This window comes from Hyphopichia burtonii (genome assembly GCF_001661395.1).
Source record: "Hyphopichia burtonii NRRL Y-1933 unplaced genomic scaffold HYPBUscaffold_2, whole genome shotgun sequence".
Taxonomy (NCBI): Eukaryota; Fungi; Ascomycota; class Pichiomycetes; order Serinales; family Debaryomycetaceae; genus Hyphopichia; species Hyphopichia burtonii.
Genome location: NW_017963729.1, coordinates 1,822,984 through 1,847,433, shown reverse-complemented (window position 1 = coordinate 1,847,433; position 24,450 = coordinate 1,822,984). Strand labels below are relative to the sequence as shown.

The following is a 24,450-nucleotide window of genomic DNA, read 5'->3' as shown; positions in this document are numbered from 1 at the left end:
CTTGAGAGGTGAATAAGCCTATTGGGGTTTTGTAGGGTGGAAGTGAGAAGCATTGGATTGACAACAAGATGGCTCATAACAATTGTGATTTTTAAAAACTTAGTAAGAACTTATAATATCGTTACTACAAAATAAGTTTAATCAAACTTTATATTCATGATTTGCTATTTCTATTTTGTAAACCGGTTAATCCTACTTGCAATTAGGGACAAAATATTCGTGTATTAAGTTTGGTGATATGTAGTTAACTCCAGTATAAATCCGGTAATTTTGCCAGAATTTGCAGAACTGATGTATATAATACCGGTATTGATTAATCGGCCGTTACTTCTGAGAGATGATAAAACATGGCAATGCAGACTCTTCAATGTAGGTAGGGATATCCATCATAGCGTTGCTAAATACCAAAATAAGGTTGTGGTACCTGGTTAGACGGTGAGACATGATAATTCAACAATAGTGATATACATATCAAGGACGGTTTCTTCACAAATTCAAAAATTTAAATCTGATTTAGCCCTTTTTAGTCCATGATTTACGATTTTACACTTATACGTTGGGACTAAGCATATCAGCCTTGACAAGCGCATGTATCTAAAGTTATGTTAGTAAATTGAATTCTTTTTAAGTTTTTGTTTTCTTTTCTTCACACAAAAAGTATACGTACGTCTTGAATTGATGCATGGATGAATTGTCTAACTTCAAGGGCTAACCAAACTTTCATCATATTTAATGAATTTTCATTCTTAAATATTTCACGTCCTTCTTTCAGGACTCCCAACTTTCTCAATACAGGTAATGAACTAAATTGTTCTGGTTAGTATTAACGTTTATTTTTAATTTTTTTGGAAATTGTTAATCAAACAAAAAACACTCCAATGTCATTTTCTGTAGGAAATCCAAATAAAAATGCATATACAAACCTTGCAAATAAATCCAAATCTGGATCTAACTGTCTACCGATTCCTTCTAATAACAAAATCGCCACAATAACCGTTATGAAATCACCTTCCATTCTTACATGATGCCCCCTAACCATTCCTAAAACTTGATCTAATAAATCCCCAATACTTATGTTTCCTAAAGTAAACGTTCTTTGTTTCATACGATCCACTAATTTTTCAACTTTTAAGGCAAATATTTCTTTATTAATAACGGTTTCTGGAGTTCTTGATCTCTCAACCATTAATTCTCCTGCTTTATAACCATCAAATTCTGATAATGCTCTAAATAAGTCAATAAAATTAAAACGGTCAACATGATTCAATTCAGTGATTAATCCAACATCAAGAAAACATATTTCTGCATGATAGCCTTCTTGATACAATTGAGATAATTTATTATACCAAGATTCATGGTCATCTTTATCAAGTGATAGTAATTCGCTAGTGATTCTATTTGTTTCTTCTTCATTACTAGATTTGACAATCTTGTATTCTTTTTCATGTTTGAACATTTCGTTTTTATAGAACCTTACCATCATATTTCCCGGATGTAAATCAGCATGGATAAAATTATCCAAAATAAGCATTTTTAAAAATGAATCTAATATCTTATCACTAACTTCTTTTGATAGATTTCGACCATAGTTTTCTTTCAAACTCAATAATTTACTCATTGGAATAGCGTGAATGTACTGTTCAACCAAAACGTCCCGTGAAGTAAAGTTCATAAATGGTTTCGGGAAATAAATATCTAATCTATTTTTAAAATTATACCTGAATTTTGCTAGATTTAGTCCTTCAATTCTTAAATCTAATTGTAGTCTCATTAATATTGAAAATTGTTCAACTTCATCTGGTAATGACAACCATTCCATAGTTGGAATGATATTAATAAAATCAGCAAATAATTTCATAATTTTCAAATCTCGATTAATTTTAACTTCAACATTTGGATGTAATACTTTAATAGCAACTTGCTGATTGGAGGTTAATGATTCACCGTGTTGTTCAGTTACAATTAATTTATCAAGAAATTGTTGATGCTCACCAGGAGCTGTTGAACTTTTACCTTCTTCATCACCTGGACTAGATAAGTCTAAATTCAAATTCTCTATTGAATTTTGACCTTTTGCTTGATCTAATGCTTTTTTGGATAATTTCGCAATATAAACTTGTGCAATTGCCCCAACACCAGCTGGGCTCTCATTAAATTCATCAAATATTTCATCAAAGGGCATACCAAAACTATCACTAACAATTTTTTTAGTCGCCTGTAGAGAATGGGCTTTAGCATTTGAATGTAAACAACTTAATTCTTCACACATTTCTTTTGAAAAAATATCAGTTCTTGATGCTGCCCATTGACCTAATTTGATAAATGAAGCACCAGCAGCTTCAAGTGACCATCTAAGATATCGATACCATAAGAGAGCACCAGATTTTACAGGGACATGTGATGAAGATTGTGATGAAGGCGTAGAAATTGTAGTTGAACTTGGATCAGACGGCGATTGAGTTGAATTCTCCTTCGAACTGGTAGAATTAGCCTTGAATGAAGTATTTCCGGACTTTTTCTGCTTCTTACCAAAGAAACAGATCGGAGCTGAGATTAAAACTGGTAAAAATATTGCCGATAATTCTATGATTCTAGTCAAAGTAATTATTGGATCTAATATATAATCATCAACAGCAAATTTAATTCTAAAGAATAAACGAAATAACCAATTGCCCTTGCTCACTTTTGATTTTCTATAATCATTAAATAGCTCAAGCTCTTCATTTCGAGAAGCTTGATATAGACCGTTCTCATAAGTATCAGCACTTTGTATTGGTCTTAAAATATGCTTATCACTATGGATAGGTCTCACGTCGTTCCATATAGTGGGCCTGGCAATGATCCCAGCCCCAATGATCAATCCTATCCCTAACCCACTGAATCTATTGGATGATGCCTTGAACTTAGAATCATTATGATACTGTCTATAATTTTTAAAATTCAACGTACCCAATGCTTCCCTTTGATTTCGTATGTGGACTTTTACCACATTGCATTTATGTGCTGCTAGAGGACGCTGCGATAGCCTGAACATGTTCCCAGTTTATAATAGATCAACCAATTCAAAAGTCCAATATTCTACCATCAACTATTGGCTGAAACCATTTGAAGCAACAGACATATTTCGTTTTATGTTTTTTTTCTCGCGAGTGTGCCGAAGGCAGCAACATAGGCCTGCACATGGTTTTGATAGTACTACACTTGATAATGAATAATCAGAAACTTCAAAGTATGTATTAGCATGAATTAAGCTTGGTAAAGAGTAGAGAAGACTACTAAGAATATGTTTGGAGTTTATATGCACGAGTTGGTTGTTAAATTTTGCTGTAGACTCACTTTTCGTAAGGCTGCAAAAAAACAACAAAGAAAAAACAAAATTTGAAAGGACAAACAAACAGAGAAAAAAAATGTAATGAAGACAGGTAAGAAATGAATAAAAACCTACTTGGTAGATTCTTTATCTGATTTGGTGAATATTCTTAAAAAGGAAATCCAAAAATAGATTGTGGTGGTGCCTTTTGGAGAAGTTCTTTCGCCTCTTCTTGCAACTATACCATCATGAGCATTAAAGGAATCTTGATAAACGGGTAGTTTTATCCAATCAATTTTATTTAAATTTTCAATGATGAATTTCTTATTATCCAGTAAATTTACTTTAGTATCTTTGTTGAAAAGCGGGTACTCATTGTAATTGATATTTTTCAAATGAGATAAGTGAGTAGCAGCAAGTTTATCATTTAAATCTTTATTAATATCAATAATTTTCTTTTTATGTTTACCAGTAATTACATTAAGTAAAGTAGGTTTTACCTCAGTAGGCTTAGAAGTATTAATTGAAGTAGAGATTGCGGTTGGTTTTGGAGTTGAATCATTCAGTTCATTACCAGAACCTTCTGAACTTTCATAATCACGACCTCTGTCAAAATCATCATCATCAGGATTAACATCAGAAAGTTTACCAGTAAATCTTTCTTCTGCGTATAAGATATTTTCCATAGTGTTTTCAGTAAGTTCTGAAGTATCACCTTTAAAAGATTCATGTTGAGATAATCGATCACGTTGATCACGTCTAGCTTGACCAGCTTTAAAATCATCTTCGTCAATTGGGCCACCTTGATAAACAGAATTTAAAACTCTTTGCCAATGTTTTTTAATATTCGGATGATTTAAAATACGAATTTTAACCATACTATAAATTGAAGCAATTAAACTACTAATTAAAACCAAAGGAATCCAAATTGGAATTAAGAATAAAGCACCAACAATAATTATAAGAAATTTGAAAACTTTATTTGATCTTAAAATAGAAGTAGCTTCTTGCATATTACCTTTAAAATCATCATCCGAAATTTCATCTAAAGAATTAGAAAGTTTTAAATCAATAACTTTTGGTTTAACATAATGATTACCAATTCTAGATTGGGGTAAATTAGATAAATATTCAATTTTAATTTTATTCCAATCTTCAAAAGGAGCATAATCAGTTATAAAAGAGGTGAAAAATGCCACCGTACGATCATTTTTAACGTTTGCTAATAAAAGATGTTTTTTAAATTTAAGTAAACCTTGATAATAAATTGAATTTGGATCAGCCATTTTGACTAAGAGATGTTCATGATCAGTAATGAAAATTTGTCTACCAGATTTACCAAATAAATATTGACCAAGAGCATTTGCAGTTTTATCGAAAAAATTATCATTTAAAAATTCCACTCCAACATGGGGAGTAGCAAAAGTTGTGAAAAAAACTGGTTCAATATAACTGAAAACACCAAGCTCATAAAATTTCCCAATAACGTATCTTGAAATTAATCCACCTAATGAGTATCCGATGATACTAATTTTATTAACATGATAATTTTGTTTTTCTTTTAAAGTCTCAATTTCGTATAAAATATCAGTCATAACTCTTTCAGCATTAACCTGAATCCCGTCGTAAGTTTTCCAAAATCTAAATGAAGAAGGCTTTAATGTAACAATCTTATCATCGGTAACTGTAGACAACCCATCAAGGATTGCTCGTTCAATGGTTGACATATGATTTGGACCACCCCATAACCCATGAACCAATACAAACAAATGTGCCGATTTAACCTCACCGTCACCCTTGGGTCTATTTTCCCCATCATCCCTCAATCTATCACTCTTCAGTCTATCATACGCGTCACCCTTAACTCTATCATCCACATCATCTTTAAGTCTATCAATGCGATCAGCCATGACTCAATGAAAAAAAACGTGGTTTAATCTATAATGAAAAATTGAGCTGTTCAATTAAACAAGTCCTGGTTTCAATATCTAATTCTAGACGAAGATAACTGGTCAAACCTCGCAAAATACTCAGCAAACAGTAGAGTATGTAAAAACTCAAGAATCGAAAAAGAATACACTAAAAAACTTCTGAGGAAAAAAAAAACGTAGTCGGAGTAATTTACAAAGATAACCTTAGATCTAAAATTGTATAGACTGAGATCCATCGGCTTATATAGAATAATTAATAAACGAACATGATAATTTCCCACAAGGAACCAAGTATTGTTAGCCTACTGGTAGAACGTCATGAAGAACAATTACATTGATGGATACTTTTACGCGGATATTATATTACTGGTAAGCAAATTCCTGGCTGGTTTGAATATTGTTTGGAGGGTTCCAGGACAATGAACTGGTTTTTTGTTTGTCAGATTGTTGTTTCCCTTTACTGTGAATATTAGAACACCTAAACAAACAATAAAGGCTTACCACAATAGTTGTGAACAATTGCAAATTCCCAACAGAAATACGTTTTTCGATGTCATAGAGAAGATCTGTTATCCAGGGATGGTGATAAAGATAAAATAAACACCCATGCACCAGGGGAAAAAAAAAGGCACGATCGGGTAACGCTCCAAATGAAAAAAACAAGCAAAAAAAAAAAATGAAAGAAAAAGAGAAAAATGAACTTTAGCAGTGGAAACCACCAACTTACTCAGACTCCCGGTTAAACATGGCTCTTTTCGGATCATCTGCTGCTGCTCCTGCTCCCAGCAAGTCACAAGAGATCAAGGATCAACTCCAATCTCAAATATCCCAGGAATTGGCGGTTCTTAATGCCACTGCGCTAGTTGATAAAATCACCGAAAACTGTTTTGAAAAATGTATTCATGATCCTCAAGCATCCATCAGTCCTCAACAAAGCGGCTGCGTCGACCAATGTTTGGGTAAGTACTTGAGATCCTGGAACGTTATTTCCAAATCCTACATCACCAGAATTCAACAATCGTCCTCAAATCCTTCAAACGGTATTTGAGTTTTGCATTCTCTGTTATATTAGTGTGTATATAGACCCCTTTTCTTTGTAAATATATATTTTTATTTTTGTTAGCATCTAGTAAACAGAGGTACGGGGGTGAGGTACGGGGGTGAGGTACGGGGGTTAGTGGTGGTGTTGATGGTACGTGCACCAACCCATCCAAACTCTTGAAAAGAAGTTTAGTGGCGACTAACTAGTATACCAACACTATCATTAACCAACTATCATATATATATCCATAGATCAATCCATAAATGAGTACAACCGTTGCATCAGAATACTCTGCAGAAAGACAGTCTGTGCCAATTGAACACAGGTTCAATCCATATAGTGATAATGGTGGTACCGTTTTAGGTATCGCTGGAGAAGATTTTGCCGTTTTAGCTGGAGATACTAGACAAGTTGTTGGCTACTCAATTAATTCTCGTTATGAACCAAAAATATTTGATGTTGGTGATGATATAGTTATGACTGCTAATGGGTTTGCTGCCGATGGTTCTGCTTTAATAGATCGTTTTAGAAATCAATTAAAATGGTATAAATTTGATAATAATAATAAAAAATTATCTTTAAAGAGTGCTGCTAGATATATTCAGCATTTATTATATGGTAAAAGATTCTTCCCTTATTATGTTAGTACGTTAATTGCTGGTTTAGATGAAGAAGGCAAAGGTGCAGTTTATTCTTATGATCCAGTTGGTTCTTATGAAAGAGAACAATGTAGAGCTGGTGGTGCTGCTGCTAGTTTAATTATGCCCTTTTTAGATAATCAAGTGAATTTTAAAAATCAATACATTCCTGGTACTGATGGGAAAGAGAAAAAACCTTTAAGATATTTATCTTTAGATGAAGTTTTGGAGTTGGTTAAAGATGCTTTTTCTTCTGCTACTGAAAGACATATTCAAGTTGGTGATGGTTTGGAAATTTACATTGTTACAAAAGATGGGGCTAGAGTTGAATATTATCCATTAAAGAGAGATTAATGTATAAAAAAGTGTATTTTCACAATAAAAAGAATGTAATTGTATGTTTTTTTTTTGTAATTCTCTTTAATAGATGGTTAGCGGGTTTATACTGGTAATTCAAATTTTTTACCATGTAATACTTTTTGATAGTAAATATAGAAGAAATCAGAGTAAACAATGGTTTGTAAAATACCGGCTAATACTGCAATGTAATCAAAATGGGATTCACTGATATATCTGTAAATCCAATTTGGAATATACAAAGCACGATAAAGTCCTAAAGCAAAAATATAATGAACAGTAATGTTTTCTGCTTCTCCAGTTCTTTGTAGTATGAATAATTGTGGTATAATGGCAACTGCTTCTAACCATAAAGAAAATGACCATAAGATTTCCCCAATCGAATATTTATAATTGAAAATTAACGATCCAATAAACGCTCCTCCAATCAAATATCTTACTGGGAAGGTATCAATATCTTCTTGAATTGATTTCTTATATTTATTAGTCATCAAATAAACAATATACCCAGTTGATCCAATGAAAAAAATCTTCATCAAGGTATTATATAAACTAATAAATTTGGTAAATAAATCAAGATACCTAGTAACAAATACTAAAACATAAAGCGATTGAGTCTTTAATGAAATACCATTAGTGGATCTGTGAGTTTCAATTGAATATAATAATATTAAAATACTGGCCAAATGAGAAAGGTCTCCGAAAAATCGAAAAATATTCATCCTAATAATCTTATTTAGATATCAATTCGTCAATTAAGGTCTAACTTAATGCAGGGACTGGTGATTATCAAGAGTGAAAGTTCATTACTGTTTTCTTTTTTTTGTTCCCGTTCTTCCAAATCGGTGAATGGTACACGCTGTACAAGCAATCGATCACGTGAGAACTGCAAAAATGTATATTCTATCTATAAATTGAGTTCATTCATAAGCTCATCATACTCGTTGTTGATATCGATGTTTTCACTTAGAGCTTCATGTTTCCCAAAGTTGAAACCATACATCTTCTGCTGTTTGAAGCCATCATAAGTAAAATCTTGGCTATCAATTGTTGTTTGTAAATCTTTTAAATTTTCATACCCTTCACCACTACTCTTATCATTTATAAAATTAATGACTTGATTTTCTTCGAGTCGGTCGTTGGTTAAGTGGTTTTGGGATAATGTCTGTAATGTTCTGATTCTACCTTCTCTATCTATGTAGATTATTGATGGGAAGTTACTAATACGAAATTTAGCAATTATACTATTAACATTAGGATGTTCAATATCTACAATTGCAAATTCCAAATTGTAATCTTCTTCCAAGCTTAATTTTTGGTAAAAATGTGAAGGATAGTTATGGTCAGACCAATCCCTGAAATAGTCCGCAATGAAAGCTATAATGGTATCTTTCCCATTATGTATGAGAGTACTGAGTGAATCTTCGCTGGTTATATAACACACATTAGTCTCCACATTGTCAAAGTTTGGTTCAACTCCTTCAACCTTTTCATTTATAAACTCAATTAAGCTTTCAATATTACGATCGGCCTTATTGTAATGAATGATCTCCTTTGTTTCGCGATTAAGCAATCTTAAACTAGGGTACATTTGAATTTTGAATAATTGATTCAATCTAGGGTTCTTCTTACCATTCGTCTTCAATACTTGAAATTTGGGTGACTTGATTGCTTTATCATTGTATAACATACTGAGAAAATTGAACTCTTGTTCAAACTCTCCACAATACTTACATCCATCCATATAAAAATAGATTAACGAATATTCACCTCTGGCTAAAGCAGTCTGGATAGAATCGTCTCCAAACTCAAGTATCGCTCTGCTTAATCGTTCTTCATGTTTCGGTTTACTAGCGGTGATTCCCTGAAGATAATAAAATATCAAGATGAAAAATAGTTTGATCAAAGATTTTTGGTGCATTATCTAGCCAACTTTTTTTTATTTTAGTCTAATTTTTGGCCAATATGCAAATTTCCAGGGTTACAAGGCGCAAGATGGGTATGATGCGGTAGCAGGAGCTAATTCGGTGACTTATTATTTGGATATTTCTAGAGTTAAAAGCTACAATAACTTTGAAATAAAGTTGATTCTTTGGCTCGCCTTGATTTTCCGAAGCGGTAGCTCAACCAGCGAACATCACGGCCTGACAATGGGCTGGTTAATGTACAGGATATTGAGAACTTTTTTTTTTTTTTTTACTGCGACACCCGCTCTATGTCAAATGGCTGGTTTTGATGCAAAAAAAGTGGTTCGCTTGTTGAAAATACAAATTGGGATCAAGTCACCTAATTTCATGAGCTATTAAAAGCATCAATAGTGGTGCTATGAACCCGTCATGGTATACGAGCAAGGTTAGCAGTGATGCTGATTGATTTCTTTCCTAATCGCTTACCTCGATCCAGCATTTTTTAAGAAATAAGCTGCAAATAATTGTATATGCAAAGAGGGTGCTTCAACTCATCGTTCAACACCAGCACACGCCGCAACAAAGCTTGATCAATGGAGACGATTGTGAAGACGTATATAATTGTCTCGTATTCCCCACTGAAGGTCGTAATTATACTTTGTTCTTTTTCTTTACTTATATTCTTTGATAAACTCTTATATATAAACTCTAGCATCTCACTAGTTTCAAATCATCTTAATTACATTTTTACCAATTACAACAAATAACATTCGATTAAAAATGAAAGGTTTTACTACTGGCCTTCTCTTCATAGCTTCCGCAGTCGCAGATTCAACCATACGATCCACCATCATATCAAGTACTTGTAGCGACTCGGCTGCTTGTTCTGCTTCCATAGTGGCTCCGTCTTCTTTCCATTACTCCAACACATCTGCTAGTATTACTGAAAATATTAAAGCTGCTCAAGCTACCTCTTCCCATAAAGGTACTACATTATATGCTTATGATACCGTTTCTGATGAAGAGATTGAAGATAAAACTTATACTGTTTGTGACGAAAATTCTTCTTGTTATGTCACCACTGATGTTCTGGGTTCTACAACTTTTACAACTACCGTTGATGGTATTTTAACCACTATTGTTACTGCAACTGCTGAAACCACCAATGCTACTGAAAAAACTGCTGAAACTGGTAAGAAAGCAGTTGCCACTCAAACCGACGCTGACTCTTCTAGCGCTTCTGCTTCTGATCCTTCTACTGCTTCTCCAGCTAAAGTTTCTAGTGCTGCTCATGCTAACAAGGCCGTTATCAGCGGTAAAGCCGCTATTACTGATTCCGCTAGTGATAAATCAACTGATTACTCATATGAAACTGACTATGCCAATAAAGTATTTGAAGCCACCATCACCTCATGCGAAGGTGTTTCAAACTGCCATACCACTGTTGAGTTACAATCATCAACTACTTATACGACAACTGTTGACGGTGTTTTAACTGTTGTCACCACTGTTTGTCCACTTTCTGGTGAAGCCTCTGCAACTGCCGAAGCCTCAACTACCGCAGGTGCCAACACTAAAGCTAAAGTTATTTCAGCTTCAACTGCAACCAATGTTGAAACCAATACCTCCCCAGAAATTACTCCAGGTATTAATACTGTTACTGATCTTAGTAGAACTATTGTAACCATCACTTCATGTTCTGATCACAAATGTTCAAAAGTTACTCAAACCACTGGATTGACCGCCTACACTGTCACTAAAGGTACTGAAATCACCGCCTACACCACTTTCTGTCCATTGTCAGATGAACAACCAACCACTAGTGGTGAAGTTGCAGCTGCTTCTCAAACTGAAACCAGCCCTGTTACTACTACCTCCACTGGTACACCAATTCCATCTAGTGGTGTAAACACAGCCGCTACCACTGGCACCGCAGAAACTTACTCAACAGTTAATGTCATTACCGATAATCTCCTTACCCAAACACCATCTACCGGAACCACCTTGGTTCAACAAGGCACTTCTGAATCATCAAGCCACGCTCAACCTAGTGATTCCATTTCCGTTTACCAGGGTGCTGCCAACTCCAAAGCTGTCAAATCGTCCGGTATCATTGGTTTGATCACAACCTTCTTCTTGATGATGCTTTGATCAACCAAATATGAAAAATTCAAAAAAAGTGAAAAAAATGAAATAAAGCAAAAATAAAAAAAAAAAAAAAATGAAAGACTAAAACAATAATGTACTTCTAAACCTGTATTCTAATATGTTCCTAAATCAATTTCTTCTATTCGGTATTTATCATAAGCAGGAATCTATCTTGTTTATTGAGTGTATATTAGTTGATATATAATAAATTATTAATTGTAAGAATTTAACCCACCCTTCTTGTAAAGCTTCTAACTTCCCAGTTCGTTATCGTCCGATCCGAACAATAGATGGTCGTAATAAAAATTATTAAATGATACAGGATAAGTTTTATATTCTCACATGAACCGACAACAAAAGTACGCTCTCCTCCATTATATATATATGCTGTCGCCCAACTGCTAATCAAAGATACCTTTTCCATCTACAGCTAGAGTCCCATTCAATTGAAAACATCCATCAATGGGCTAATATCATCACGTCTCCCATTAACTCGGGTTTCAAGTTGTAAAGTGTGCGTGTAAACCATCAAAAAAAAATCAGCGACACCTAATTAATCATTTATATCGGGAAAGACAAAGACAATAATGTCAATTCTTTGGTTAAATTTTGATTGTTGCCACTAATGTCCCATACAAAAGTTACTCAGAATTGAATAGGCTTTTATATGAAGCTATTTTGAAACTTAAAAGAAATAGTTTGAAAATTAATTTGTAAATGTCCGGATTTTAAATTTTTTTTAGGACTACATCTCAAACAGGTAATTGAATTTGGTGCTGATGACGAGGGAGCGGCCAAAGTCAAGCTAGAAAGCACTCTAACCTATCACACACTTTGATTTTAAGAGATGGAAGTGGTTTTCTAGGGGTAATAGGTTTGAAATTTTAGATTGGGGATATTGTTTCAGTCAGTTTCCAACTTCTAGTGCAGCTTTGATCAAGTAGCAATAAATGATGGTGATTAAAACAAGGTTAATTGCATGATAAGACTTGATTTTTGAGCTGAAAACCACCCCAATTTATACCGTAATAGCATACATCTACGCCATGGGCTGCTTTTGTAGTGCTTTAGATGCTAGAACCTCAAAGTGTTACATCTTAAAGCTTGTAGTAACACCACCTCTGTGATCCGTAAAAAACTTTTTTTTTTTTTTTTTTTTTTCTCTTTTACTGGTTCTCAATTTTCTCTACTGGAAGTCTTCAAAATTGAAAACAGTCAGAGACACTAGTTCAGCAACCTGAACGATACTCGAGCTTGTCTTCATTTTGGAAACACGTTTATTTGGTCTTTTGCTTTGTCACTGCTGGGTAAGTTGCGTGTTGTTCTGTTTCGATTACACCGGTCATCGCAGCAATGAACGCTTATAGAGAGTTTATTGAGCCATCTAGAGTCTCCAATTGTGTTGGTTGTAACTTTATATCACCTACGTCGAAACATTTAGTTGTGGCTAAATCAACCATCCTTCAGGTGTTCGAAGTTGTTAAGCCAGCACCGCAACTTAATAATAAGAATATTAAACTTGATGATAAGTCCAAGTTGAAACTAGTGGAACAATTCAAATTACATGGATTGGTTACTGATTTAAAACCAATAAGAACAATTGAAAGTCCTGACTTGGACTATTTGATTGTGTCAACCAAAGCTGCTAAGTTTTCCATCATTAAATGGGACCATTCTTCAAATTCGATTTCTACAGTATCATTACACTATTATGAACACGCGATTCAAAATTTAACTTTTGAAAAATTAGCTTCATCAGATTTATTAGTTGAACCAAATACATTTTCTTGTGCTTGTCTTCGATTCAAAAACTTGTTGACTTTTTTGCCATTTGAGGTTCCTGATGATGAAAATGAAGAAGAGGACGAAGATTTAAACCTATCCTCAAAGAAATCAAAAACGACTGAACTGGAAGCTAATGGTACCGTTTCTGGAGACTCTGATTTCTTTGATTCTAGTTTTATAATTGAAGCAACCACCCTCGATCCTAGCATTGGTACCATTATAGATATGCAATTCTTACATAATTATAAAGAACCTACAATTGCTATAATATCTCAAAAAAATCATACTTGGGCTGGTTTATTACCGAAAACTAAAGACGATATCAATTTCATTGTTTTGTCATTAGATTTAAATTCAAGAACATCCACCACTGTCCTAAAACTTGATAACTTACCCTATGATGTTGACCGTTTGATTCCCTTGCCTCATCCATTGAATGGTAGTTTGTTATTGGGTTGTAACGAAATTATTCATATTGATAATGGTGGTATCACTAGAAGAGTTGCCGTTAATGATTTCACTCCCTGGATCACTAGTAGTGTTAAAAATTATTTGGACCAAAGCGCCCTAGAATTAAAACTTGAACATTGTTCTATCATCCCACTACCTAATGATAATCGTGTATTGATGATTCTTGAAAATGGTCAATTCTATTATATCAATTTTGAAGTAGATGGTAAGACAATTAAAAAATTTTCTGTCGAATCCATAAGTAATGAGTTATACCCCGATATCTTACTTGAAAGACCAGATCAGGCAGCCGTTCTTGATGAAAATCTTATTGTTGTTTCAAGTAACTCTTGCAATACTGCTTTGATAAAAGTTGATTATAAATCTGAAACAAAAAATGGTACAAAACTGATAAAGAATAATGTTTCTCAAGGACCACTGAAGACTAATAATGAGAATGATGATGATGATGATGACGATGATGATTTATATGGAGATGAGGAGGTGAATGAAGATCATACTTTAAGAAGAAGTGAAGCCACTTTTGTCTTGCAGGATGAATTAGTCAATAATGGACCTGTCTCGAAATTTACTTATGGACATTATTCCACTCAAAAATATATTGCAAACTTAATTAATCCAAACTATAAAGAAATATCAATTATCAGTAATGGGGGAGAGAACTCCTCTAGTCATTTAAATATAATGACTCCTTCAGTCCAACCAAAGATTAGAACTTCTCTTACCTTTTCACAAATCAATAGAATGTGGAATATTAATAATAAATATCTTATTACTTCTGACGATATCAATAACAAGTCGGAGATTTTTCAGATCAATAAGTCTTTTGCAAGGTTGAGCTCTAAAAATTTTATTAACAACGAATTAACTATTGCAATGCATGAATTGAATAACGGGAAATTCATCTTACAAATTACACCTAAACATGTAATTTTATTTAACAATAAGTTTGTGCAATTGGTTTCATTGGATTCTGAGTTAGAAAATGATTTTAAAAATGATGATATCATAAATAGTACATTCAATGACGAATTCTTGATGCTCTTCTTCGCAAGTGGTGAAGTTATGATTTACTCAATTAACACTTACAATGAATCTTTCAATAAAATAAGCATTCCTAAAATTTTATCGGATACAATTATTACTTCTGGATACATTGCTAATTCTCACTTGTTAAACGTAGTTCTGAAGGACGTCAGTTTGTTAATCAACCGTGGACTTAAGAGAAAGAGAAATATGAGTAATCCCAGTGTCAAGGCTAAATCCCCTTTGCCTGATCGCAAGTCACTGGGCCCCAAGTCAAAAACTTTCATTTTAGTAACCGGTGATAACAGAATTGTTGCTTTCAGTCGTTTCCATAATGAAAAATGTTTCCAATTGAATGAAGTTGACAAATTCACTGATCAATTGACTTTGGGGTTTTTTGAACAAAAAGATACATATCCAGATCCGCTCATCAAACAGGTCTTATTCAATGAATTAGGTGATTTAGTTTCGAAGGATGAATATCTTACAATCTTGACCATTGGTGGTGAGATTATCATGTATAAGCTTTTCTTCGATGGAGAAAATTATTCTTTCATCAAGGAGAAAAATTTGGCTCTTACTGGTGCTCCTCATAATGCATACCCTCAAGGTACTTCAGTTGAAAGAAGATTGGTTTATTTACCAAATTTCAATGGCTATACTACCATTTTGGTGTCTGGGGTCTTACCATATATAATTATGAAGACTACATCATCTATTCCTAGAATTTATCAGTTTAGTAAAATTCCGATTGTTTCATTTGCAGCATATTCTGATAACGAAATCAGTAATGGTGTGATTTATTTGGATACAAAGAAGAATGCCCGTATCGTTGAATTACCGCAGGGGTTCATATATGATAATAATTGGCCTATTAGACAAATCCGTTTCGATGAAACAATTAAGTCTGTCACTTACCATGAAACTTCCAATACTTATATTCTATCAACTTTTAAAGAAATCGATTACGATTGTATAGATGAAGAGGGTAAGCCTATTGTCGGGACAGATTTCGAAAAGCCTAAAACTAAATCATTGAAGGGTCTGCTTAAATTGGTTTCTCCTTTGACTTGGACAGTTATTGACAGTATTGAATTGGCTGATAATGAGATTGGAATGAATGTGGAATCAATGATTCTTGATGTTGGAACTTCATCCAAACGATTCAAGAATAAAAAGGAATTTATCGTTCTTGGTACAGGGAAGTATAGAATAGAAGATTTAGGTGCTAATGGATCTTTCAAATTATACGAAATTATTGATATCATTCCTGAACCTGGAAGACCTGAAACTAATCATAAGTTCAAAGATTTTAATCAAGAAGATACCAGAGGTGCTGTAACTTCAATCTGCGAGATCAGTGGTAGATTTCTCGTGGCCCAAGGTCAGAAGATTATTATTCGTGATATTCAAGATAACGGGACCATCCCGGTGGCATTTTTAGATACATCTGTGTATGTATCTGAGGCTAAAAGCTTTGGTAACTTGCTACTTTTAGGGGATTCCCTAAAAAGTGTGTGGTTAGCAGGTTTCGATGCTGAACCTTTCAGAATGATTATGTTAGGTAAAGATCTACAACCTTTAGATGTAAATTGTGCCGATTTCTTAACAAATGATCAGGAAATCCATATCGTTATTGCAGATAACAACCACTCCCTTCATATTGTGCAATACAACCCTGAAGACCCTGGATCTTCGAATGGGCAAAGATTGTTGCATAAAACTGCATTTAACCTTAACCATTCTAGTACATGCATGAAAACTACTCCCAAGCATGAAGAAATCAACCCACAAACAAATGGGGCCCAAGATGTCACCTTCCAAACAGTTGGATCCACAGTTGATGGCTCGTTTTATACTGTTTTCCCGGTTAATGAAGCCACCTACAGAAGAATGTACATTTTACAACAACAATTGATTGACAAGGAGTATCATGCCTGTGGTTTGAACCCAAGACGTAACAGATTTGGGGGGTTGTCTCTCTCTGTTAATGATACTAATGCAAAACCATTATTAGATTATGATGTCATTAAGACATTTACTTCCTTGAATGAAGACAGAAAGAATAATTTAGCGCTGAAAGTTAGCAGGAATGTCTTACAGGATATCTGGAAGGACTTAATCGAATTCGAATGTGTTCTTAAGCATTTATAGGTGCCAGCTTTATTGTATATATTGATTCATCATCTTTTTTTTTTTTTTCCTCTAATTTCTACCTTTTAATTATAGACAATGTATTATTACTTCTTTGGAAAATTCGATGCAAGTAATTTGTTTATTGAAGTGCTGAAGCAGGATGGCTGCCAAAATGTCTTTAGTACCAAAAGCACTCGATACAATTGTTATATGTATATATATATATAATTCAGACAATCAATAAACTAGTAATCATATGGTACAATAAGCATGTAAAGTCTACTTTTACTCGGTTTGCAAGCTATTATCTGTTCTGCTACTTTGAAGCTATGTATTGCACAAGCAATGCATTGTACTCAAGTATATAATACTTCTGTATACCGGTTTCATACCTCCCCAATCCATAACTACGGGTCTCTCGCTAGGTGGACTCGGCTCAATTAAAAAAAGATTTTCTTACAAGACAATCCTAAGCTCTTAAGAATCTTTCCAGCATCTTGGTGAAGATTACTTACACTGCAAGACGTAGATCTTGATGTTAATAGACAGTAGAACGTGCTAATAAAAGCGATACCTGATTCAAAGTCATCACTGGTAAACTGATGTCTTTCTCTTAGGTATTTTTTGGTGCGTGGCCAACACGACAAAAAGTAAATAACCATCTTCAATTATTGAGTACTTCTAATACTAGCACACTTTCTTTGAAGTAGCTAAGCAAGCAATGCCCAAGTCCAAAACATCCAAGTCGGTATCGTTCCAGCACCTTGCGGAAGAAGATAGCACTCTGCTTAGCTCGGCTCAAGCTAATCAAGCTAGTTTTCCGGTAATTGAGTCTCCATTTTTAACGATTCCCTTTCATTATATTTTGGCATTAAGTGGAGCATTTTACTATGGTCTTACTTCTGACACTACAAGTGTAATGGTAAAAGGAATACCCACTCTTATAGCAATTCAATTCATCTATGGGTATATGATTACGTTGAATTCTCACCGGTACTTAGCTCCGATTAAAAAGAAGAATGCTACAAGCGGACCTACCCAGTCATCTACACCCATTGCAAATAAGAAAAAGACAAATCAAAACTCAACATTATTAGTGGGATCAAGCATTTTAGTTGCTTTGGTCTTGAGTATTCCGGTGTTTATGGTGGTTATATTATTTGGTGCGCCATTATCAAGTCACCTTCTTGAGACTTTCCTTCTTTCTGTTCATATTTCATTGGTCATGTTTTATCCATTGCTTGTTTTCTTCCAAATGGACACGGACTTGTTCTGTCAAATCTTCCAGCTCGAAAGAATTTATCGCATGATTTTCACCAACCAGATTTTGACAAGCAGTTTCATGGGAATAATAGGGTGTTGGTTGGGGGTGATTCCAATTCCTTTGGATTGGGATAGGCCTTGGCAAGCCTGGCCAATAACCTTACTAAGTGGGTTGTACATTGGAGCCTTTGTTGGTGGTTCTCTGAGTATCATTTTTTGCTATTTCTTGCAAGACGATTCCAAAGTCAACCAACGTCACAGTTCTTAATACTATATATATTCTAAATAAACGTCTCGGACAACGTATGGCCGTCTGAAGATCTCGTAGTTCAATAGACAATCTTCTGATATTTTAACCAATTACTATTGATTGCAAAATAATATTCGATCCTTTTTAAGGCCGCAAAAAGTTTGTCAGAGGTTAGCCATGGCTATTTGCTTTATGAAATCCTCCGCAATGAACTCTTGATACCCACTCTTGCAATCTATCCCAGCCATATGTACTTCAATCGTGGATTGTCGTGAGTAAGTCTCTTTGGATTTAGGCTGTTAAACTTTCTATAAGACTGGCGAAAAAAAAAAAAATAAAAAAAAAAAAAAATTAAAAATTAAAAACGCGTTAAAAACCAAACAAACTCAGTAGACCTTCTACATCACATATTTACAATACTGTTTACTTCGATAATACCCTAATGGTAGGATTTCCCAGAGCTCCTCAGGTACATGGGGACACGGACGATGAAGCTTCTATACACTTATACACTCAAGTGGGACGTGCAGAGCCACTCCCGAGTAGAAAACAAATACACACATCTAACTTGAACAAACAATTTGGCAAACAGGATACCATTGGAGAACATAAAAGACTAAGCCCGCATCATGAGAGACTTATACAGCATATCTTAGTAGGTAATGATGACTCAATTGTGAATGGAAATAATAGTCGAGCCAATTTAAAAGAAAATAATCTACATCGATTAAACGATGATTTCAATCAATTTGCAAATACGGGCACTCTTGACGTTAGCGACGAAGAATTTGATCCATCCGATAATGAACCTCCTGTTCGGGAGAAAGATATCTATGGTTCACCTTTCTATAATGCCCCTGTGGATAATGGTGATGAATCTCCAGTGGAAGACCAAGAAGAGCCTGATATTGCCAATCAGACTCAATACGAAAGTGATGAAGAAACAGTACATGAAAATGAAACGGATTCTGCAATGGAAAATAATGGAAAATCGGTATTCACCCAGCGAAGCTCGCCAATCCAGAGACCCAAAGCCAATCAAAGTCTCTTTCAGCAATTTGAAAGGGTTAGACAAAACGAAGAGCCCAGTGGAAGAAACAAGAAGAAACTAAGTAACTCATCTAATGAACAGACTAGCTCATCTTTAGGTTTTTTGAGCTTGGGTGGTAGTAATAATTACGTATACGTTAGAGTGTTGGTGGTATCGTTCTTATTTTCAATAATTCTACTATTTGTTACTTCATATCCTCAGAGCCCAAAAAATATCCTGATGAAGCCTCTTGAAAATTATAATGATATAACGTCCAGGTTTCAGAAAGTTGAGAGTCGAATGGATAAGCTTGATGAGGTCACACTTGGCTTATCTAACAAGCAAGACGTATATGAATCTAAATACGACTCTCTTACAAATAGCCTCAATAATCGATTCAACTTTATAAGTGCCAAGTTTGATGAATTTTCACAGACTTTGAGTTTGAACAATAATTCGAAATTCGAAAATTTGGTATCCGACTTTGCAGAATTAAAGACTAAATTCGATAATCTTGAAACTATATCATCCAATCCTGAAGCTCTAGAACCCAAGCTTAATGATATTTCTACTAAACTTAACCATTTATCACATATCAATAATGATATTGACGAGATCAAATCAGATATTTTGAATAAGTTAATCGAATCACTCCCGTCCCAGGTCCCTGTCTATATAAAAAATAATAAAATACATTATATTCCAGAGTTCCATAAGTATCTTTACAATTTTGTTGAAAATTACTATAACCAAAAATACGATACCCCTGCAAATACATCCACCATGGATTGGAATACATTCCTATCATCTAATGAAATTCAGTTAAAGAATTATATCAATTCTTCGCTTAATAAGAACAGCAATTATAAAGCTATAAATAAAGAAGTATTTGAGAGGCTTCTACAAAGAAAACTTAATGACAACAATCGATTAATGTGGCAGAAATTCAACAATTTAATTGATAATTTGAATATCAACTTAAACTCCACCAATATAGATATTTCAAAGTCAAGTAATAAGATCTTGTTGGATAATTTACTTGAAATTTTTGCTAAAGGATCTATTAAAATAAATTATGCTGACTACAAAGTAGGTTCTAGAATTTTAGGATTCTTAACGAATACTGGAGCTGATGTCAATCAAAACAAATCGATTGTTCGTAAGTTATTTTTGGGCTGGTATGATTATCTAAATTCAAATGGTTTGAAAAATCCAAAGAATTGGAAATTCAATGCTAATAATGTTTTGATTGACGGTGGGAACTACTGGCAATGTGAATCTAGCTATTGTACATTTGGGGTTAGATTATTCAATCCAGTTATTTTGACGGATCTTTTCTTGAACACCCCTTTGACTAATCTTCCGGATGATTTCCTGCCTCCTAATAGGGTATCAGTTTATATTAAACCAAAAAATCCAAGACAGGTTAATTCTTTAATCGAGTATATAAACAAATTCAAAATCAATTTCAAGAATAAGTCCAACACTAATAAGTATCTCACTAAGTTTGTGAAGGTAAAAGAAGTTGCCATTGATTCAAATAAAGCCATTAATCATATTAAATTTCCCATTAGTCTAATCAATCTAAGAATCCCGGTTAGAGATCTTTATATTGAAATAAGTTCAAAAGATGGTAGTAAAACTGGGTTGTACAGTTTCAAGGCTTATGGAATAAGTGAATATAACTCATATAAATATAATGAAGAGTTTGATTTATTACTCAATAAACTTTATGACCAAGAGCAGGAAGAAATTGATCGTGATCAAGAAGAATTTCTCTCTCATTTCGAGGATAACCCCAAAGTTGATTATAGCAGCTTTGAAGATGATTTTGATCAAGGTGATATTGTTTTAGGAGATGATGAAATAATATTCTAAGTTGTATAATTTCAAATAGAAAGCTACAATTGAATATTTGTATACTTTGTTATGCATTAAGAAAAGAGGAGAAAACCAGTTGAATTCATATAAATAAATCTAACTTGTCGAAATAAATGTAGAAAACAAGCCAGTGAGATAAAATAAAAATAAAAAAGAATAAACTGAATGGTTAATTTTTTGTTTATAAGTACAAGACGATACGTGAATCTGTATTGAGATATGGAATAAATGAGTTTGGGACATTTGTCAAATGGGGATATCCTTTAACAAAACAAGTTTGAATCACTATTATCTATAAGTGTGGAGTTTGAAGGATTATAATGTTTGATACGTTTGTTTAAAGAGATTATTCATCATCTTCATCTTCATCACCACCTTCGAGGAATTTACCTTTGACATCTTTCCACAATTTACCTCTGTTGTGGCCTTCGTACCATTTGGTAACAGCAACATCAAAGAAACCTTGGAAAGCAAAAGCACCACCAAAGATAGTAGCAACGTAAACAGAGTTTCTCTTGAATAATGAAGAAATAGATAACTAAAAAGAGTTAGTAAATAAAATCGTTATATTATACAATCACTGGATCTGTACACATTGAGCCCTCGTTATACCTCATAAAACATTGTTATACCTCATAAAACATTGTTATACCTCATAGAACATTGTTATACCTCATAGAACATTGTTATACCTCATAAAACATCGTTATACCTCATAAAACACACGGTTTTTGGGAATAGGCTAACTCTTATTTAAACATCAATTCGAATCTATGTCGATCTTCTATTCTGATTTACCCCATATATACCATATTATTCAGTCTGAACACATTCAGAACCAGTGACTCGTCTACCCAATAAGCTGATCACCACATACCATTGTGTTTTAGTCTGTTTTGTCTATCGAAATTAGAAAACTAATGGAAGATTTATCAATGTTTTAAAATTCAACCTGAAAAAAAAGAAAAACTTGATTACTTTCTCAATTTTTCAAACGCTAATGATTGGCTCAATGCTGATTATGTAATCCAAAATTTGTAGGTATTATTTGGTGTACGGGTTCATTATATGCTGCAGCATATAGATATGCCTGGCATTTCCTTATACACATAATTGGTTGGTGATTGTACTGAAAAGTGCCAGGGTTTCTTCCTCTGTAAGAAAATCATCTCTCAAGGGCCCGATATAGCTGTTTAGTGGTGAAAAAAGCTTACTTAAACGCAGCTAAAATGAAATTTGATTAATTAATGTGAAGATATAAATATTCTAACTAGGGAGTGTATTGTATTTTGGTTTAGAAGTAACTGCTGGCTGTTTGGTTGTTTGTATTGTTCTTTGCAACAAGTGTTACGATTATTGGAGGATCATTTGCGTAAAATTTGTGGGAGTTTTGTAAAATTTGCAGCAAAAATATAACCAAATGCAGAGTTTGGTCCAAGTCATTTTTCGAAGAAACCTACAAGGAACAAAGCTTATTGTATACAATAATTCGTAACTATAAAAAACCACAACCTCTATATAATTTAATTAAGTTTGGTCTGATCTAAAGCTTCGGTAGCTTTTTCAACAGATGCATCGGAAGAAGCAGGTGCTTTATCGGAACCGGGGTATCTGGTACCTTTATTTTTAACTTTTTTAACCTTCTTTTCTTCTTTTGGTTTTTCCACTGGGTAACCTTTTTCACCAAATTCTTGGAATTCCTTGTTACTATTGAATTTTTCTTTAATTGGAGCTAATAATTCATTGATTTTATCAGCCATACCGGATTTTAAATCAACTGGGGACAATTTTTCTGATTCAAAATCTGATTTTAATTGATCAAGAGATTCATAAGTGATTGGACCACCATATTTATCTGGTCTATCAATGAAGAAATTAAAAGTTTCTTTACCTGCTTTTAAAGATTGTATTGGTTGAATAACGTGTTCAAGGAAAGCAAGTAAACCATTATCTTTAATATCACCAGGTGCACAATAAGCACTATTAATTTTCTTTTTAACGATTTTAGGTTCTTCTAAAATATCGATTTTAGAATTTGGATCCGAAGCACTCATCTTACCACCTTGACCTAAACCTGGAATCATTATGTTCATTAAATGTGCTCTCTTTTTATAACCAATACTTTGTAAATTTTCTTCAGCAAGAACAAAAATTTTTCTTTGATCAACACCACCAAATTGAACATCGACATCTAAATATTGTTCATCTAAAGCTTGCATTAAAGGATAAATCAAACCTGATAATAAAGGATTGGCAACTTGTTTGACAACATCAGCACCAGCTCTCTTAGCATCATTTTGTCCAACTTTATTAGATAATTTAAAAAGATCCATAGTATATTCTGGATTTAATTGATAATCGGATCCGAGAACAAATTTCAATTTTTCAATTGGTACATTAATTGAAGTTAAAATAGCCTTAACAACATTTTCATAATAACCTGCACGATATTTAACAACTTCTAATGGTGCCTTCATATTATCCAAGTAAGCATGTAAATCTGCTACCAAAACAGTAACTTCACAACCTGCTTTTAAAAAATGAGCCAATTTAATCATAGGAACAAAGTACCCACAATGTGGTTTCCCAGTTGGAGCTGTACCCCAGTAAAGCTTCAATGGTCTTTTTTCATTCTCCAATACATTCTTGATGATTTGTGGGTTCAAAACTTCTTGCAACCCTTTGGTAATTAATTCGTACTGTTCAACTGGATCAGACAATGTGTCGGTCATGCTCAATATAGTCCTATCTGCTGTATAGAGGTGCCTAAAGCCTTGATCTTTCAATGGTTTCCACCAGAATCGAAAAGTTTTTCAAAAATTTTAAAAAAATTTTTTTGTGAGTCAAACACAAATCAAGGGCTAGAGCCGTACACTCCGTACACCAGGTAAATCATCATCAACATTTAGTACCGTTTGACTAATTGTACCGTGGGAGTACAGCTGTAGAGGTATACGGGAAGCCAGACCGGTCGAGGGTGGAAATAAGCAGCAGAATCCCGGCCAGCGATGGTTATTGCAGCAGTTTTCGGTTCTTCTAGTGGTGTAGTCCTACAGATAACGCAGCCATGGAACTTTCCATCGCACATTTGCACTATTTTGTTACACACGATTAGTTTGACTAATTCATCAGTGATCAAATAAAAATCTTGTTACAGTATATGATTGAATATACATTAGTAATAAGTATTCAAAGAAAAAGAATTCAATAATTGTTTGACGTTGAGTACTGAATTGAAATTAGTGACTTGAATTCGATATTTGGAATCAAGACTT

At 33.8% G+C, this 24,450-nt stretch overlaps 11 protein-coding genes across 11 annotated transcripts; 5 read left to right on the top strand and 6 right to left on the bottom strand.

Annotated features, from left to right (window-relative positions):
• Positions 1-313: 313 nt before the first annotated feature.
• HYPBUDRAFT_194845 (uncharacterized protein) lies at positions 314-3,124 on the bottom strand. Its single transcript, XM_020222971.1, has 3 exons — positions 924-3,124; positions 668-803; positions 314-594 (listed from the first exon to the last, which is right to left on the bottom strand). The coding sequence occupies exons 1-3, from the start codon at positions 3,032-3,034 to the stop codon at positions 550-552; spliced, it is 2,292 nt and encodes a 763-aa protein (XP_020078242.1). The 5' UTR covers positions 3,035-3,124; the 3' UTR covers positions 314-549.
• Positions 3,125-3,350: 226 nt separating this feature from the next.
• Positions 3,351-5,362, bottom strand: HYPBUDRAFT_136370 (putative hydrolase). The gene is made up of 2 exons (XM_020219605.1): positions 3,811-5,362; positions 3,351-3,765 (listed from the first exon to the last, which is right to left on the bottom strand). The coding sequence occupies exons 1-2, from the start codon at positions 5,218-5,220 to the stop codon at positions 3,442-3,444; spliced, it is 1,734 nt and encodes a 577-aa protein (XP_020078241.1). The 5' UTR covers positions 5,221-5,362; the 3' UTR covers positions 3,351-3,441.
• A 544-nt stretch (positions 5,363-5,906) lies between these two features.
• On the top strand, positions 5,907-6,503 carry TIM13 (protein translocase subunit). Its single transcript, XM_020220961.1, has one exon. The coding sequence runs from the start codon at positions 5,987-5,989 to the stop codon at positions 6,287-6,289; it is 303 nt and encodes a 100-aa protein (XP_020078240.1). The 5' UTR covers positions 5,907-5,986; the 3' UTR covers positions 6,290-6,503.
• HYPBUDRAFT_194834 (proteasome core particle subunit beta 6) lies at positions 6,351-7,285 on the top strand. Its single transcript, XM_020222970.1, has one exon. It carries the CDS (start codon positions 6,547-6,549, stop codon positions 7,273-7,275), a length of 729 nt encoding a protein of 242 aa, XP_020078239.1. The 5' UTR covers positions 6,351-6,546; the 3' UTR covers positions 7,276-7,285.
• A 76-nt stretch (positions 7,286-7,361) lies between these two features.
• On the bottom strand, positions 7,362-8,000 carry HYPBUDRAFT_156149 (uncharacterized protein; the record flags this gene model as incomplete). Its single annotated transcript, XM_020222175.1, has 1 exon — positions 7,362-8,000. One exon carries the CDS (start codon positions 7,998-8,000, stop codon positions 7,362-7,364), a length of 639 nt encoding a protein of 212 aa, XP_020078238.1.
• On the bottom strand, positions 7,959-9,338 carry HYPBUDRAFT_10564 (uncharacterized protein). The gene has a single exon (XM_020218426.1). It carries the CDS (start codon positions 9,197-9,199, stop codon positions 8,186-8,188), a length of 1,014 nt encoding a protein of 337 aa, XP_020078237.1. The 5' UTR covers positions 9,200-9,338; the 3' UTR covers positions 7,959-8,185.
• A 561-nt stretch (positions 9,339-9,899) lies between these two features.
• PGA38 (Pga38p) lies at positions 9,900-11,389 on the top strand. Its single transcript, XM_020220960.1, has one exon. It carries the CDS (start codon positions 9,966-9,968, stop codon positions 11,334-11,336), a length of 1,371 nt encoding a protein of 456 aa, XP_020078236.1. The 5' UTR covers positions 9,900-9,965; the 3' UTR covers positions 11,337-11,389.
• A 1,128-nt stretch (positions 11,390-12,517) lies between these two features.
• On the top strand, positions 12,518-18,327 carry HYPBUDRAFT_10562 (cleavage/polyadenylation factor CFT1). The gene is made up of 2 exons (XM_020218424.1): positions 12,518-16,697; positions 17,467-18,327. The coding sequence occupies exons 1-2, from the start codon at positions 12,687-12,689 to the stop codon at positions 18,280-18,282; spliced, it is 4,827 nt and encodes a 1,608-aa protein (XP_020078235.1). The 5' UTR covers positions 12,518-12,686; the 3' UTR covers positions 18,283-18,327.
• A 351-nt stretch (positions 18,328-18,678) lies between these two features.
• On the top strand, positions 18,679-21,172 carry HYPBUDRAFT_10561 (uncharacterized protein; the record flags this gene model as incomplete). The annotated part of the gene is made up of 1 exon (XM_020218423.1): positions 18,679-21,172. The coding sequence occupies exon 1, from the start codon at positions 18,707-18,709 to the stop codon at positions 21,170-21,172; it is 2,466 nt and encodes an 821-aa protein (XP_020078234.1). The 5' UTR covers positions 18,679-18,706.
• Positions 21,173-21,347: 175 nt separating this feature from the next.
• On the bottom strand, positions 21,348-22,075 carry QCR9 (ubiquinol--cytochrome-c reductase subunit 9). Its single transcript, XM_020220959.1, has 2 exons — positions 22,053-22,075; positions 21,348-21,713 (listed from the first exon to the last, which is right to left on the bottom strand). The coding sequence occupies exons 1-2, from the start codon at positions 22,053-22,055 to the stop codon at positions 21,522-21,524; spliced, it is 195 nt and encodes a 64-aa protein (XP_020078233.1). The 5' UTR covers positions 22,056-22,075; the 3' UTR covers positions 21,348-21,521.
• Positions 22,076-22,698: 623 nt separating this feature from the next.
• Positions 22,699-23,907, bottom strand: TYS1 (tyrosine--tRNA ligase; the record flags this gene model as incomplete). Its single annotated transcript, XM_020218460.1, has 1 exon — positions 22,699-23,907. One exon carries the CDS (start codon positions 23,905-23,907, stop codon positions 22,699-22,701), a length of 1,209 nt encoding a protein of 402 aa, XP_020078232.1.
• Between the last annotated feature and the right edge of the window lie 543 nt (positions 23,908-24,450).

Excerpts from the sequence above, each read along its gene's own strand:
- PGA38 (XM_020220960.1), top strand. The coding sequence starts at position 9,966 with ATGAAAGGTTTTACTACTGGCCTTCTCTTCATAGCTTCCGCAGTCGCA.
- HYPBUDRAFT_136370 (XM_020219605.1), bottom strand. The coding sequence starts at position 5,220 with ATGGCTGATCGCATTGATAGACTTAAAGATGATGTGGATGATAGAGTT. Across the intron at positions 3,766-3,810 it reads ATACTTCTAAGCCTACTGAG|AAAATTATTGATATTAATAA; the intron begins GTAAAACCTACT and ends AAACATAAAAAG.
- HYPBUDRAFT_194845 (XM_020222971.1), bottom strand. The coding sequence starts at position 3,034 with ATGTTCAGGCTATCGCAGCGTCCTCTAGCAGCACATAAATGCAATGTG. Across the intron at positions 804-923 it reads GATTTGGATTTATTTGCAAG|TTCATTACCTGTATTGAGAA; the intron begins GTTTGTATATGC and ends AGAACAATTTAG. Across the intron at positions 595-667 it reads TCCATGCATCAATTCAAGAC|ATACATGCGCTTGTCAAGGC; the intron begins GTACGTATACTT and ends ACATAACTTTAG.
- HYPBUDRAFT_10562 (XM_020218424.1), top strand. The coding sequence starts at position 12,687 with ATGAACGCTTATAGAGAGTTTATTGAGCCATCTAGAGTCTCCAATTGT. Across the intron at positions 16,698-17,466 it reads AGAATAATTTAGCGCTGAAA|CAAGCAATGCCCAAGTCCAA; the intron begins GTTAGCAGGAAT and ends GAAGTAGCTAAG.
- HYPBUDRAFT_194834 (XM_020222970.1), top strand. The coding sequence starts at position 6,547 with ATGAGTACAACCGTTGCATCAGAATACTCTGCAGAAAGACAGTCTGTG.
- HYPBUDRAFT_10564 (XM_020218426.1), bottom strand. The coding sequence starts at position 9,199 with ATGCACCAAAAATCTTTGATCAAACTATTTTTCATCTTGATATTTTAT.
- TIM13 (XM_020220961.1), top strand. The coding sequence starts at position 5,987 with ATGGCTCTTTTCGGATCATCTGCTGCTGCTCCTGCTCCCAGCAAGTCA.